Source organism: Bemisia tabaci, chromosome 3 (genome assembly GCF_918797505.1).
Source record: "Bemisia tabaci chromosome 3, PGI_BMITA_v3".
NCBI lineage: Eukaryota > Metazoa > Arthropoda > Insecta > Hemiptera > Aleyrodidae > Bemisia > Bemisia tabaci.
This window is the reverse complement of record NC_092795.1, coordinates 59,429,672-59,445,094: the sequence shown is the minus strand read 5'-3', so window position 1 is coordinate 59,445,094 and position 15,423 is coordinate 59,429,672. Positions and strand designations below refer to the sequence as shown.

At 36.5% G+C, this 15,423-nt stretch overlaps 1 protein-coding gene across 39 annotated transcripts in view; it reads right to left on the bottom strand.

Annotated features, from left to right (window-relative positions):
• The window catches only part of Dscam1 (Down syndrome cell adhesion molecule 1), a 165,276-nt gene that overhangs the window by 77,149 nt on the left and 72,704 nt on the right, over positions 1-15,423 (bottom strand). For 15 of the 39 annotated variants that reach the window (XM_072298954.1, XM_072298924.1, XM_072298926.1 and 12 more), the window contains exons 4-5: positions 12,749-12,898; positions 7,639-7,771 (exon numbers count right to left, since the gene is read on the bottom strand). In XM_072298954.1, coding sequence (XP_072155055.1) covers positions 7,639-7,771; positions 12,749-12,898 — 283 coding nt within the window. Of the gene's footprint in view, positions 1-19; positions 144-466; positions 591-705; positions 830-1,761; positions 1,886-2,449; positions 2,574-2,781; positions 2,906-3,190; positions 3,315-3,889; positions 4,014-4,609; positions 4,734-5,143; positions 5,268-5,856; positions 5,981-6,220; positions 6,345-6,398; positions 6,523-6,604; positions 6,729-7,638; positions 7,772-12,748; positions 12,899-15,423 lie in introns of all 39 variants that reach the window. The other 24 variants (XM_072298944.1, XM_072298937.1, XM_072298940.1 and 21 more) reach the window with 15 other exon arrangements.

Sequence of the window (15,423 nt, the reverse complement as noted above, 5' to 3'; positions counted from 1 at the left end):
AAACAATCATAAAACGAACCTGATTGAGGGAAGCGGAAATGCCTGAGCTAAGCACAATAAACTGTAGCTCTGACCTTCGGCCCGAGACAGAGTCTGAACTCTGGATTCCGTTGGAAAAGCAGGAGCTTTAGCGCCAACAGGCTCTAAAATAGCAATGAGCATGGTTAAATAAATAGAACCAATACAGTTACGCAAGACCAATTGCTAAGCCAAAAAATATCAAATCACCAATTTCAAAATCAAAGAAAAATAAATACTCACACCTCATCAAACAATAAAAGAACTCAGTCCCTTTTTTGGTGAATGAGATGCCTTCTCTCTTCATTGTGTGCAACTATCTACTTGTGTATCAACTATGTGCTTCACTGTAGAAAATATTTCCGCATCATTCACTATTAGTTGACGGCTCATTTCAATTGGCATTTTCAACCTAATCAATGACTTGATTTGGAAAGACGTTACAAACCTGAATGAAGGTAAAGGAATTGCCTGAGCCTGACAGAGTAGTGCAAAGCTTTGACCATTAGCACGAGTAAAAGTATGACTTTTGGAGTCACTTGCGAATGTTGGTGCTTTTGCTCCTACAGGTTCTACATTTAAAAAAGAAAAAATCCAGTCAAAGATATTGAGACTGATTTGCTAGCGTCACCCAAGGAGAGAAACCATTAACTGTAGAGACCTAAATCTAGGGTAAGGTAAACTGACCTGATTGATGGCACAGGGTTCCCTTGAGCTTGACAAAGTAAACTGAAACTTTGACCGCTCTGACGTGAGAAAATAAGGCCTTTAATATCTGTAGCAAAAGTTGGTGCCTTTGCTCCGACAGGTTCTGAGGGTTAAAATCATACGAGTATTGCGATAAAGGTTAAATTGATGGACAGATACGGAATTGCAGTTTTTGCAAATGAGGTGACAAACCTGAATGAGGGTAAAGGATGTGCCTGAGCCTGACAAAGGAGGCTGAAGCTTTGACCGTTTGAGCGTGAAAAAATATGACCTTTGGAGTCCGATGCAAAAGTTGGTGCTTTAGCTCCGACTGGTTCTGAAGAAGGTGTAAATCATTTGGAAAAGATCATTGGAGTGAAGATATACCATAAAAGAAGAAGAAAAAGAAACTCTGAATGATGGAATAATAAGAGGGAAAATTTACACGACTCCCTTTATGGAAAAGGAGGAAATTCAGCTGTTAAAATTTTAGGAGCCTCCTAGTGCAGAGAAATAGCGAGAAAACAAAGAAACAATTCAAAATAGAGATAGCAACTTTCAACAAACCACTCTGGCCGATAGCTCGTGATGAATTAGTATTCAACAAGAACAAAGTAAACGCTTGAACTAAATTTGTGATGCCCAGAAGAAAGATGGGTGACGCTGGGAAAAATGAAACTGTAATTTACAATAAAAAAAAAGGATAGATAGGAGGACAGGATAGGAAGTAACCTCACTGCATAATTATGAATTTTTTTGATGAAATTTGAATTCTTAAGAGCCGCGAGTCCTCAGAAGTTGAAGGTTATTTGCTTCCAACGAATAAAAGGAAAATTAATTCATAATCTCACATTTAAATATGTCTAGGAGCTATGTCGAGAAACCATATATTGAGGAGACATGCCCTCATCATGAATGTTTGGGGGCTAAAAAAAATACCTAAAATTTTTCTTGAACCAATTCGTCATTTAATCCACCTCATGCTAAAATAAAGGAACCTCCCGATTCCAAACTTACAACATCTGCACAACCAGATCTTTAAAAATTATTACCAACCTGATGGAAGGCAAAGGGAAAGCCTGTGCTTGACACAGCAAACTAAAACTTTGGCCGTGAGCTCGTGTGAAGCCTTGATACTTTGCGTCAGTCGCAAAAGTAGGTGCTTTGGCTCCAACAGGTTCTGAGTACCGGGAAAAATAATCTTTTTCACTTAAAATTGTAAGGTTAGCTTTTTTGTCAGCAACTTGAAGATCTGAATGTTGGAACAAAGTTTCAAACAACCTGAAATACCCAGCAGTCTACCTACTGAAATTGAAGAAATGTTGTCTGGTAAAAATTCTTCAGACTAAAGTTCTTCAATACCTCCAAAAAAGAATTTTTGACTTTGTACAACTGTTGAAAGAGACTTCAGAAAGTAATCTTTCAGAACCATTTGATATCATTTTACATCTCTGAATAATTGAGGAAGCATGTAAGTAAACCTAAGAATTTTAAAAGCACTTAAGTGACAATTATTCCACATGTAGAATAATTTACTCAATGCGTTTGCAAAATGCTCCAAAAAATTAAGAGATTTTTCCAAGAAATAATGATCGAGAGCAGATTTGCAGCAGAAAAAAAACAAAAAAATGAAGAGATCTTCACGAATTAACCAGACACTTCCTCCCATCGAAATAGAGGAAAAATAGACTTAGAATGGAACCTCTTAATACTTTTACTTGATTACACTTCAAAGACGACAAACCTTGAAGATGGTAAAGGAAAGGCTTGTGCTTGACACAGTAATCCAAAACTCTGACCAAGAGCTCGAGAAAGGGTTTGACTTTTTAAATCATTCGCAAAAGATGGTGCCTTAGCGCCAACGGGCTCTGTGTAAGAACCAGAACAGATCAATAAAATGCGTCAAACAAAAACAACATACTCAAATCTAAAGTCTGAAATGTTGGGTGGGTTTCAGAGTCAAAATTTCTCAACAGCAAGAAATTAAGGCAAGAACACCTTTTATGCCAAAACAGTGAAACTTAATAAAGGCTCATCTATTTACGGGGAAAGATTCTGAGCCAACAGTGGAGTTACCTAAAAGAAGGAACAGGAAAGGCTTGGGCATGGCAAAGTAGACTGGCACCCTGTCCAACGAGCAAATCAAAGGAAACCAACTTGAGATTTGAGGTGAATTTTGGAGCTCTGGAGCCAACAGGTTCTAAATTCAGAGAACAAAATGAGAATCTTACAGCTGAATTGACCAACTACTACTGACTCGGAGCAAAGAGCTTGCCATTCTGATTGATCATCATCTGAAACCTGAATGTTTAGGTTTGGGTACGACATGATATGTATTTAGATTTCCTTAATGTCATCAGCACGTACAGAAACCTGGTACATTGGATTCTGTAATGAGAGGTTGATTTTCAGTGCTCAAAGACCGAAGCTAATGGAGCTAATTGCTAAATTTTAATAGATATTTAAGAAAAAATGGAAGATTTACCGAAAAGATGGCAGAGGGAATGCTTGGGCTTGACACAATAGGCTAGCACCTTGACCGGCAACCAAGTCAAAGGACACTGATTTCATGTTTATGGTAAATTTCGGCGCTCTAGATCCAACTGGCTCTGGATTTTCCAAAAAAAATTAAGGAAGAGAATGATGATTTTTCTTATGATGGTTCAAGATAGGGCAAACGACCAGTGTAAAACTAAATCACCTGAACTGAGCTTAATGTAAGGCAAAAACATATTCTTTTGAAGAAAAATAGTGCGACTAGCACTCAAAAAGTGCAAAATTTTAAACTTTCAGCCTCTCCGATTTCATTGCATTTGAATGATTTCACATAAAACTCAGGAATAAAATGATACCTTGTTGAAGGGACAGGGAACCCTTGTGCTTCACACAGAAGTCCAAAATCTCGGCCAGATCGTCGTGTGAACCTCAGGGCTTCAGTTTCCACTGAGAGCGCAGGTTTTTTGAAACCAATAGGTTCTGACAGAGGACAGACACTTGTATTAAATCCAAGTTGGTATGGAAATGATAGAGTATCAAATGATGGGAAAAAGACACTTTTATGTGGAGGAATTAGTGCTAAAAAAAAGGTTTGAAGGATAAATCGGAGAAAAATGATAGTAATAACGATGGAGATAATTTGTGTGAGGGTACAGGTGATGAAGGAAGAGGGAATCAATTTCTGTACCTTGTAGATGGAACTGGGGACCCCTGAGCCTCGCAAAGAAGACTGATACTCCGACCAGATTTTTTTGTAAACCTTGAAGCCTCCGATTCAGAGGAGAGGGCTGGTTTCTTGAAACCAATCGGCTCTGACACAGATAATGTAATAGATCATTATCGCTCAGTGGTAATTTTCTTCAGCAAGCCTTCATGATGGGGTAGCGACGATAGCGAGCCAAGACAAGATATGACATACCATTTTACAGACTCAAAAAATTCAGCTGTTAAATCATTTGTTTCTTACGAATATTTCGGACCAAATAAGCTGTTTCAACATTGAAATCTCTTGAAAAATGACCATTTTTCAGAGTTTTCCTACAGAGCTTATGTTGATGAATACCTCATACAACAGGCTTAGACTGTCGAAAGATATATTTGAAAGTCTTATTTGAAGCCAGCTACCTACCAAGAAAATAAAAGTAAAAATTGATACGACCAGAGTAAACAACGAACACAGTGCCTTGAAAAAGTGTAGACTGCAAAAAAAAAAAATCGATGTACCTTGTGGATGGTACAGGAAATCCTTGAGCTTGACAGGGTAATGTCAGAGCAGAGCCCACTTTTTTCTTGGCATGAACACCATCTTCGATTGAAAAAACAGGAGCTTTGGATCCAACAGGTTCTTTATTGAACAAATAATCGTAGCAATGAAGTAAGATAAACTTGAAAATTTGATGGACTGTACCTGACAGAAGGAATGGGGAGCCCTTGTGCCTGACAAGATAGACTCAGACCTGAGCCGGCACTTTTTTTCAATCGAACACCATCAGTCTCAGATGAAAAAGTTGGTGCTTTTAAACCAACAGGTTCTAAAAAAAAGCAATATACTCAAACATCATACTTCTCATAAAGTTGATCTTTGGATAATAATTAGGATGTAACAGTAATTTTTTGTTTTTCCGCGATGTTTTGGCACCAAATACGCATTATACCCAAACTTTATCTGTAGAGGCCTGGGGCGGGGGGGAAGGGCACCTTCAGAGAGAAAATCGAATAGAAATACCATGAAAGAGCAGCATACTTTTTCTGCAAAAACCTTGAATCCACTAGAAACTGACCATTAATGATGAGCGAAAAAAAAAGACTGTAGCGACAAAAATTTGGAAAGGACAGGAGGCTAAAACCGATGGTCTTAACTGAATGTGGAGTCAGAGTGATCAGGAAACTAAAATCTGACAAAAAAATGACAGTAGAGATAATATGGGTCCAAAATGACTACCTGAAGGATGGTAGAGGAAACCCTTGAGCAGGGCACAGTATTTCCAATTCCAATCCGGCTCTTTTCAAGATGCGAATTCCATCAGCTTTGAAGGCAAAATTTGGGGCTCTTGACCCCATAGGTTCTATTCACATAAAAAAATTTCCAGTCCTAAAAATTATACTAAGAGGAGAGCACTGAATGTTGATAGGGATGGAGGGATTAGTGAATGTTTCTGCAAACATACACAGCCACATGGGGTGAGTTGGATCTTCAATATTAGAATTGATTCAATTTTATACGATTCACAATTTACAGCAAGAGAAGCCAATTTGGGTGTACAGATCCCTGACTTTACGTCCTATCCTCAGGTGAAATGAGCCGTATTCATCGTCAGTTCAGTAAAAAGAACTTTCTGCTGATACAACAAAGAAAATGAGGACTACAAGATAATTTCTATAGGACATGAGGCAACATGAAAAAAAGGATTTTTAATTTTAAAAAATGCACCGTTGATATTTGGTCAAGTATTTCTTTACCTAAATGCTGGAGCCGGAAAACCCTGTGCCTCACACAGAAGTCCAAAATTTTTCCCAACTTTTTTGTTAAACCAAACAAGCTTGGCTTCCGAGGAAAAAGATGGAGGTTTTGCACCAACGGGCTCTGGATGAATGATAAACCAACGTAAGATCGAAAATGCAACATTACTACAAGGCAATAAAGAGAATTTTCACCTGAATGATGGAGTAGGAAATCCCTGAGCTTGACAAAGCAGACCGAAACTGTCTCCGCTACTCCTTTCAAACCATGTAAGTTTGACATTCAAGGTCAGCTTTGGACTCTTGAAACCAACGGGCTCTGCAGAGAGTGGTTAAAAATCATGAAAGCCAACATAAAAAGGGCCTGAATATTTGAAGGGTAGCCCTGAACTCCACGAAAGACATGGATACGAGATGCTACTAACGAGTAAATTGATAGTTTTCCGATTTTCTATGTACTTTTCCACCTCTGAGGTGAGTCCAAGTCTCTTCAACTACTAAGAGGCTCTGAGGGTAAATTTTACAATTTTTGGAAACTTACGACTGATGTTTCTTTTACCTGAAAGAGGGTGAGGGAAAAGCTTGAGCTTCACAAAGGAGACCAAAACTCCTACCAGCTCGCTTTCTTATCCACGTTCGTTCCACATCAGACGACAAAGTCGGAGGTTTAGAACCAACAGGCTCTGGACAATCATACATTTACATTAAAAGAAGGTAAATGATTTTCTGAAAATCACCTGAATGAGGGAGAAGGTGAACCCTGAGCTTCACAAAGCAAAGCAAAAGTCTGATTTGCTTTTCGTTTAAATCGAACAGAGTCAAGATCGGATGACAATGCTGGAGGTTTCGATCCAACTGGCTCTAAACAACGACGGATTAACCAAGCATAAACAATTTCCATAAATTATCAACAAACTTAATAGTTGAAAACAAAAACGTTCACCTAAATGATGGTGAGGGTGACCCCTGAGCTTCGCAAAGCAACGCAAAACTTTGGTTGGCCTTCCTCCGAAATCGAATGAGCTCGATATCCATTGATAAAATTGGAGGTTTGGAGCCTACCGGTTCTGGAATTGAATGACCAAAAAATAACATTTAGTCATCCTCATATGAAAATTTTCAATCTGGATTTCTATCAATGAACCTGAACAATGGGATAGTTTCTGGGATTCTGATAACTGTTTTTGAATGGAGAAAGAAAAGGAAGAAAATAGAGCGATCTTAGTCAATGACAGGAAACTAGGCAACGAGATGAATTTGGTAAAAGTCAGGTATCGAATGCGACAAGTTGACACAACCTTTCGAAACTTATTGCCAATAGTAGCACAAATAAAAATCAAAAATTCTCGATATTAACTTCCTGCTTTAAAAGTTGAGGAGAAAATATGAAATCATTTTACCTGAAACTAGGTTCAGGGAAACCTTGTGCAGGACACAACATAGCTGTGCTACCGTGAAGGACTGCAAAAAAGTTTTCATCCATTGTTGGGAACCTTGGTTTGCTTGCTCCAGCTGGCTCTTAATATTGGAGAAAAAGATAATCAGTAACCAGCATGAGATGGTTGGCTTACAACCGAAAAAAATGATACCAAAAAATTACCTAGAAGAGGGGACAGGATACCCCTGGGCAGGACAAAGTATAGCGAGTGATTCATTGGCCTCAACTAGAACCTTGAAATTTTCAACTGTAGATGAGGAGGGCAGCTTGGGAGCTGAACTTCCAACAGGTTCTTCATGGGAAAAAACAAAATGTTCAGATAAACCTGTCAGGTATTCCTTCAGATTGGACACATGCAGATCACAAACAAACTGAAAAAAATCCCTCTTTGATTCTGAAAATAGACTACCCTGATTACCGCCAAGTTGAATCTATCAACGTTGTTCCAACTTAAAAAAGTGGATTGAACAGATGAACCAAAAAACTCTAAAAATATGATCAGAATTTTGGGTTTCATAAGTTTAAAAAATTGTTGTTACCTAGTAGAAGGGACAGGAAATCCTTGCGCTGGACATAAAAATGCGAGCGAATAATTTGATGGAGCTTTGAATCCTTTTAAATTTTCAACCGTTGAGAAAGAGGAAAATTTTGGCGCAGAACTTCCGACAGGCTCTTTAGGAAAATATTGAAAGAAACCGTCAATCCGATAAGATTTTGTTAGAGGATAGAGAAAGGAGAAGATACAATTCAGCGAAATAGTTTTCATCTCGATTCAAATTAACAAACTGTAAATATTCTGAGGGAAGTTTTAGTTAACTCAACTAAGGAAAACCATTCTTTTGTCTTGAAATGTCTTTCATTTCTTTTTTTACCCTTCATATTAATCTTCTCAAAGTAAACACAAGAAAACTGTTCTTTCAGCAGAACGGTAATTTTTAGTACTTAGTAATTATGAGAAAACGATGTCACATTAATCATTTCTGTCAGGATATCTTCAGAAAAAACACGGACGAAAAGGGATAAGAATAAGCCCAAGCTTGGAGCCAAAAGTCATAGTTGTACAGGTTCTTCGAACTGAATTTTTTGTAGTATCAGCTTTGATGATGATGTAATTCTTTTGATGATTTCAAAAAGTTTGAGTTGAAACGAGATGAAACTATTATGCTAGACCTCGCGAAGGAACAAAACAATCTTACCTCTGTGATGGGATGGGATACCCTTGTGCTGGACATAGAAGAACAAAACTCGACAATTCTCGATGTTGGAAACTTTTTCCCCTTTCGATTGAGGGAAACTTAGGAGCAGCACTTCCAACAGGCTCTATATGGAAATAACAACTTTTATTTTTGTTAACTTTTTATAAAGACTGTCTTTTTTTAAATGCTTTTTACCTCTTTTGGATGCATCTGAGTCAATATAAACTATGGATGGTTCAGAAGGTTCAAAATGAAATACAAGTAATGCAGCGAAGATTAAGAATGAAACTAGGGAATGAATAGTTCGCCAACAATCTTGCATTTTGCCCTCACAAATTAACGAATATGATGTGAATAACCAATTCTTTCATTAACAAAGCCAGAGACACATGGAAATAATCGATGATTACGATTCTCAAGTCATACATTCATCCTTCCACCTTAGGAATTTTTTCAAAATCAAGAGCTAACTGAAAGACCTTTTCGTTCCACCTACCTGGAAAGAGTCCTCTGTTTTCCGACAAACTAAGACTTCTCTTAAGGAAGATGTGATCGAGATAAAGAGGGATCAAAAGGTTGAATGAATAATAAATTAAATGAAAAAAATTATGGATAAGGAATGAGAGCAGAACGGAAAAAGTGGAACATTTGATGGGGGCAGGTAACTGAGAGAGAGGTGAGAAAGATTGTCATTTTAAGATCAAGAATTTCATTGAATTATAAGTTAAGAGAAAGAGCATTTTGAAATTAAAATTCCATTTTTTGATTGACATGTCTACAAATGGCAATTCGAGCTGGTATTTGAACGGCTTTCACTTTTTGAAAAAGACTGACATTTTAAATTAATCACACAAAAAGCTGAATAAGCACTCTAATGATTGTACTTAACTTATTCATTAAAAATGATTGAAGTGCCATTATTAAAGTTTAAATTTTATTTCATTAAATGTCAGTTAATGGTCCAAAATTTCAAAAACTTGTCGGCATTCAGGGGTACCCTATCCCAACATTCAGGCTTCTACAGATACACAATAAAATTTGAATTGACCTTGAAGTTAAAAAAAATTCAAAATGGAGCATCCATCAATAGAAAAATATAACAAATTCTCGGGTGATACTTTCTTAGGTTGTGAGGCATTTGGAGTAAATTTCATTGATCTAGATGATAAAAGCAAAAATAATTTAGAGTTGTAAAATGTTGTTCCAGGATTTTTGACAATGTTCCCTCAATAATAGTGACTTGAAGGAGCATGCTGCTTGCTTCAAGCTTTGGTTTTAAAGAAACGTTATTAATAATAACGGATAATATGAGTGGGTGGTCTAAATTATTATTAAACTAGAATTCATAAAAAAAAACTCAATGATATATATTTCGCATCTCAAATTCAACATTATGCTATGGTCATTTACTTGGGCTTTTTTAACTTCGAGGTCAAAAGAAAAAACTTAAAAGATAAATAAAAAAGTTTGATTAAAAAGTCATAGAAAAAAAGTTGTGATATTTAGGGAGCAATATTTGCATCCTCACTCTTCACACTATAGTCCAGGAAGTATGATGAATTGTCATCATATTTGTAATTGAAGCCAGATCGCTGTTTTGTGTGACTTTTTACATTTAAGAAGACGTAAAGATGTGGATGTCTCTTAAGTTGGGCTTGTCTACAGCCCAGTCTTTAAAATAATGGCTTTTCTTATGACTTTTAAATCAAACGAAACAGGTTTTCAATCAAAGTGTATCTTCACAAGATTTCTTGCAGCAGTTAAATTATATGATTTGGTGCCAGAGGAAGTTAATTTTTGTAGATGAATTGATTTTTCTTATAACTGGTAAGTATGGATTCTGAATCATGCTTAATTCCATCTACTACATTACCCTTAGTTGCAGCAAGGATGCAACGACAATTATCATTGAGTAGTCTCACTTTTCTCTGTGCTTCCTCGGGTGTCAATAGAATTTGAAAAAATCAAAATTGTCGGAATGAGGCGACTGAGAACAATTTTCAGCAAATCGAATACAGCAAATGAAAATTATGGCAAGTCTAAATTATTTTATTATTTGCTGATTTGCCACCAGTTTCGGAGCATTTTCGAATTCTTTATCAAACTTCGTGATGGTAATCCTATCACTGTATTAATTTTCTTGTGTATGATATGTAGCTAAGTAAAATACTATAGAAACATGTAGTACTGGAAACTAAAGAGCTTCAATAGAACCAATGTTGTGAAGACACTCTTTGTTGAAACAATTTCATAAAATAACTACCTTCCATCATTTTTCCTTTGCGATGCCAATGTAAGTAAAGGTTCAGTGATTAGTAATTTAATTACTTCTGACCTGAATGACTAATTTGTAAAGTTGACTTAACAGGAACTTTTAATCAAAAAATTAATAATCAATCATAATTGAATAAAATAATCAACCAGGAAGAGCACAAGAGCCTTAGGGTGACAAGGCCTTCCATCATATAACATTTAAAAACTGATAATAGGAGGTAAATCTCATGAAGTATGCATCTAATAATCTTTGAATATCAGTTTCATGTAGACTGAACTAACTTGAGGCACAAAATTTCATTCATGGACTTTTTTTGCAGAAGGCATTATTGAATTAAAATAAGTCAAATTAATGTTACAAGACAACTGTTCAAAATATGCTGAGTGCTTCCTTACATTGGCACACACGAGGAACAACAAACTTGAAAGTTCAGGGTTTCCAAATAGTATAGGTATGCTCACATTTGCTGCTTCCAATTTAAATGAAATGAATTTTAGTGAGTTCCAAATTGTATTGCATGCATTACAACTTTTCCAATGGAAAAAAAGACTAAGCAGCTTTAATAATTTTTTCTCTCTATCTCTCTCCCTCTATTTTTATTTTTAAAAAAATTAAATTAAAATTGAAGTCATGAAATGTTCAAGTGAAAAAGTGAACTGACTTCACACTCTAATTACTAATCATAAATCTAAATGAACACTAACCCATTTGAACAAATTTAGAATTCTAGAAGCAAGAACAAAGCATAACATTCCTAGGTCTACTAATTTCAGTACGAATCATACATTCCAACGATTCCTCAATGTGTATGCTATAGGGAACTTTTTTCTCTTCAAATAATAATAGAAATTCTCGTCTGAACAGCTGATAATACCGCTTTTGCTTTCATCTGCTTCATCAACAAGTTCAGATGGGCTGTGTGTTCCACTTAGAATAATATTAACTGTCAATAATTTGTGAGATTTTATATTAGAAGCTTGAAAACTCAGAGCTATAACTGACTTTAAGCTGGGACAGATTTTTGACAGATTACACGTCTCTCAATAAACTTTTTATTCTGTACAGGAAAGAATTGTTATTTTTATCCTATTTTTGAGTTAACGAGACAAAGGCACGCCAAAAGTCTTAGAAGTTTATAGAATACTTTTTCTTGAAGAGGGCATGAATGTGTCGCAGGTAATGAATTAGCAATCGCCGGCAACTAACGGGCCCCTACTGAATAAATAGAAAATCAGGAAGCTCAGATATTAAGGAACAATACTTATTAATATACTGATAATTTTGCTTCAATAGAAATACACACTTTACTTCCGTGAAAACATTGTGGTAAAAGGCACATTTAGGAGAGCGTGCAGAAAGTTCCTTGAATTTCGGACAGGCAACTAAACTAACTCCATGACAACGCGTACAGTATCACACAATTTTGAAGGCGCTTCAAGCCTGGATCGTATTTTTGTATAGGTTGTTACCCATCCATCTTGAATGATGCCGATGCGTATTATTACGATTTATCGTAACAACCACTAGCGAATTGCCGGCGTATGCTAATTGTTTGCGACATACGCATAATTTGCTCCTTTTTCTTCTCTCTCTCCCTCTGAGCCTCATCCTCATAAATCAGCGACCAAAAATAAAAATCGGGTATCTACTGAAGAGCTCTGAATTTTCAATCCTCAGTCCACAAATATTCGTGAATAAAACTAGACCGTGTCACAGAAAATGTCCAAACTAAAAAGGACTACTTATGGAGAATTTCGCTAATAACTTTTTGAACTGAAGAGGTGCTCACTCTCTATACCATGAAAGAGAAAAATTTGGGGACTTAAAAATCATCCACGTGCGGATGTTTCTGATTAGCTGCCGAGGTGAATAGTAACAGCCTACGCGTAAAAGCCTGTGTAAGAATTTTCATGAATTCACCTGGAGAAAGGCCACTTTTTGACCACGGTTTTCCGATGTGTATTTCCAAGTTTACACGATTCTTCCAGGCACGGAATGGGGTCTCAACGAAAAAAAATTGTGAACATTTGCACTCAAAAAATTGATGGACTTCAGGTCAAGAGAATCAAATTACTTTCCAGATTCAAACTTCTGGATGAAATGCTGTGACACGGCCATAGTCATGGTGTAATTAGAAACACTGAAACAAGACTCCTTGCTCCTTTTCAGTTAACATACCTGTGATAACAAGTCGTCCTTTCGTGGCACTTAATCGTGTTTCGCCGGTCAGTCTGTGTTTCGTTCGACATTGATACGATTTGTAACCGTCCTCAGGGCCGACATCTTTTATATGTAGCTCGCCAGAAGGTAAAACAAGGTATTTTCCATCTAAATTAATAGAAAAAATTGAAATATTACGATTAGAATCACGTGAAAAATTCTGCTTGAGCAAGTTGGATCTCAGTACGATATCATAGGTCAGAAGACTTTGATTGAGGTCTGTCTCAGAACTGAGGAACTGGCCTATGATAGGAAGAAAGATCAAACAAGCACAAACTTAAGTAATACTTAACATTAAATAGCCTAGTACGCAAATTTTGCATCTGAACTTGAGTGTAAGTTAAATCTTTTCAGTACGAATTTCTACTGGAGAACTTAGTTCATTTAGTATTCAAGATACATTTTTGATTGTGTAATTCAGTATCAAACTCTTGGTTGATTTATCTCCACTTACGTTTTTCTTTTGTCAATTAAGTACATTTATTTCGTTAAAACTTTCCTTCACTTACTTCAAAATCTAAAAGTTTATGATGGAGATCATTAAGCTTTTTATTTTACTTTCTTAATACAATTAGTATTGTGTAGTAATCGAACATTTAAGTTAAATTATGCTAAACTGAGATTCACTAGTAGCACTTGATTACCCTGGTAAAAATTGGCTGTAGAATCTGTGTTCCAAAATACCATAGACCCAAAGCCGGCTGTAAGATTTTCAATAGCTTCTATAGCCGGCTGCACAATTTCTTATAGCCTTTTATAGCCGATGGCGATTGAGCAACAGCCAGGCGGTAAAGTGTATGCTAAATTTTACTTATTACGGATGCTAGGACTGTTTTTGGATTACCGCTCTATTTTTGGGCCGTAATATCTTGATTTATTTTGCGCGGAAAGCTCCGTGCTTTTGAAGGATGCCTGCCATTCCTAATATGTTGGAGCGCCTTCAATTTCGTATGATACTGTGCAATACCTCTGGTGTGAAATAGTTGCTTCAGACGCCGTGGCACGCTGTGGCGAGGCGAGGCGGGCAGAGAGCGGGAAACGCGCATTGGCGCCTACAAACCTAACAGGGATACTTCACGCATTGCGCAATGCGTGAAGTATCCCTGTTAGGTTTGTAGGCACCAGTGCGTCGCCGCTCCGCTTTGTGTTAGGCTCTAATATTTAATCTCGCGGAGTCAGCGTTTTTCAACTCATGATTTTGAAATGTTTGCTCACTCTGTATGGACCATCTCATTTTAATTGATGAAAAAAAAAAATATGTATTAAAGGCAAATATAATGTGTGTTTTGTGAATATTATGGTGGTTCCGTATCAAACTTGATGATTTCCAAAGCACACGAATTTCTACACAATTTCTTATAGCCTTTTATAGCCGATGGCGATAAAGTGTAAAGCCCAGCGATAGGAACTATAGCCCGGCTGCATACTTTTTTATCGCTTCGTATAGCTCGGCTATATGATTTGCTTCGCTTTCTACAGCCAGCTATATGATTTTCTATTGCCTTCTTTAGCCGGCTATAAGAATTCCTGTGGTATTTTTAAACGCAGCTCCTATCGCCAATTTTTACCAGGGTATAAAAGGAGGTTTATCATTATGGATAGGTTTCGATCAACGTTTAGATTTCTTCATTCGCTTCAATTTGAAGGAAAATTTAGCTACAGTCTTTAAGACACAGAAATCGGCATGACACATTCGGTTAGTCGCAAAACCTATTACATTCTTGGTTCTATAAAACGATTAATGACTGTTTCGACTGTTGGCAATAAGATAAGCTCAGCATCAGAAAAAATGGAATAGACTTCGTCACTTTCCGAATGTACCGCACTGACTTTTGCGTCTAGAAAGATGTTGCGATGCTACGAGAAACAAAAACTGAGCGTTTTTTTCTATGAATCAGAGAATTATTTAATTTTCTCGTCTCAAAATGATTACTGAACTTTAAAGCGGAAAATTGTGAGATAATTCAGGATTGATGAAATAGTCTTACTAATGGCTTACAAACTAAACTTAAAACTAGAGAGGACCATTCATTCATACTCACACATACAAAAACAAATAGAGGTGAGGAAATTGGAAGAAAGAGTAAGAAATAGGGGAGGAAACGGGAGAGGTAAAGGATTCCCTACGCTGGAGTGTGCCGATATCTTGAAAGTTTTAATAATTTACATGGGAATATTAATCCGAGTACCTTAAAAATTAGATGAAAAGTTAACCTGCAAAGTATCAATTTCGTGCGGATTATTAAGTACATACAGGAATTAACAGTAAAGATTAACGCGTCGAAGAACGTAGTAGATTCGCTTGTGAATACAAATAACGTTGTTATGTTAGTAAATTAGTATCATCTACATCATACCTATTGGGCGAAAAAAGTTTCGTAAAACTGAGGTGATGGTGCTTTTGATGAAGAAGTTGGTGAGGAATTATTTCGGAAGAGGAAATTTCAGAAAACAGAGGCACGACGAATTCTTGATTGATGGGAACTTCAATCTACGATTTTCCTATACGTTTCGTTGAAAAACGTGGCTCATTGTAATAATTGTACACATTCTACTATTTATTTTTTCATGTGAAAATGAAAAAAACTTAACATTTTACGTGCCTTTAAGTTAATTTTTCTGAACATTTTTTT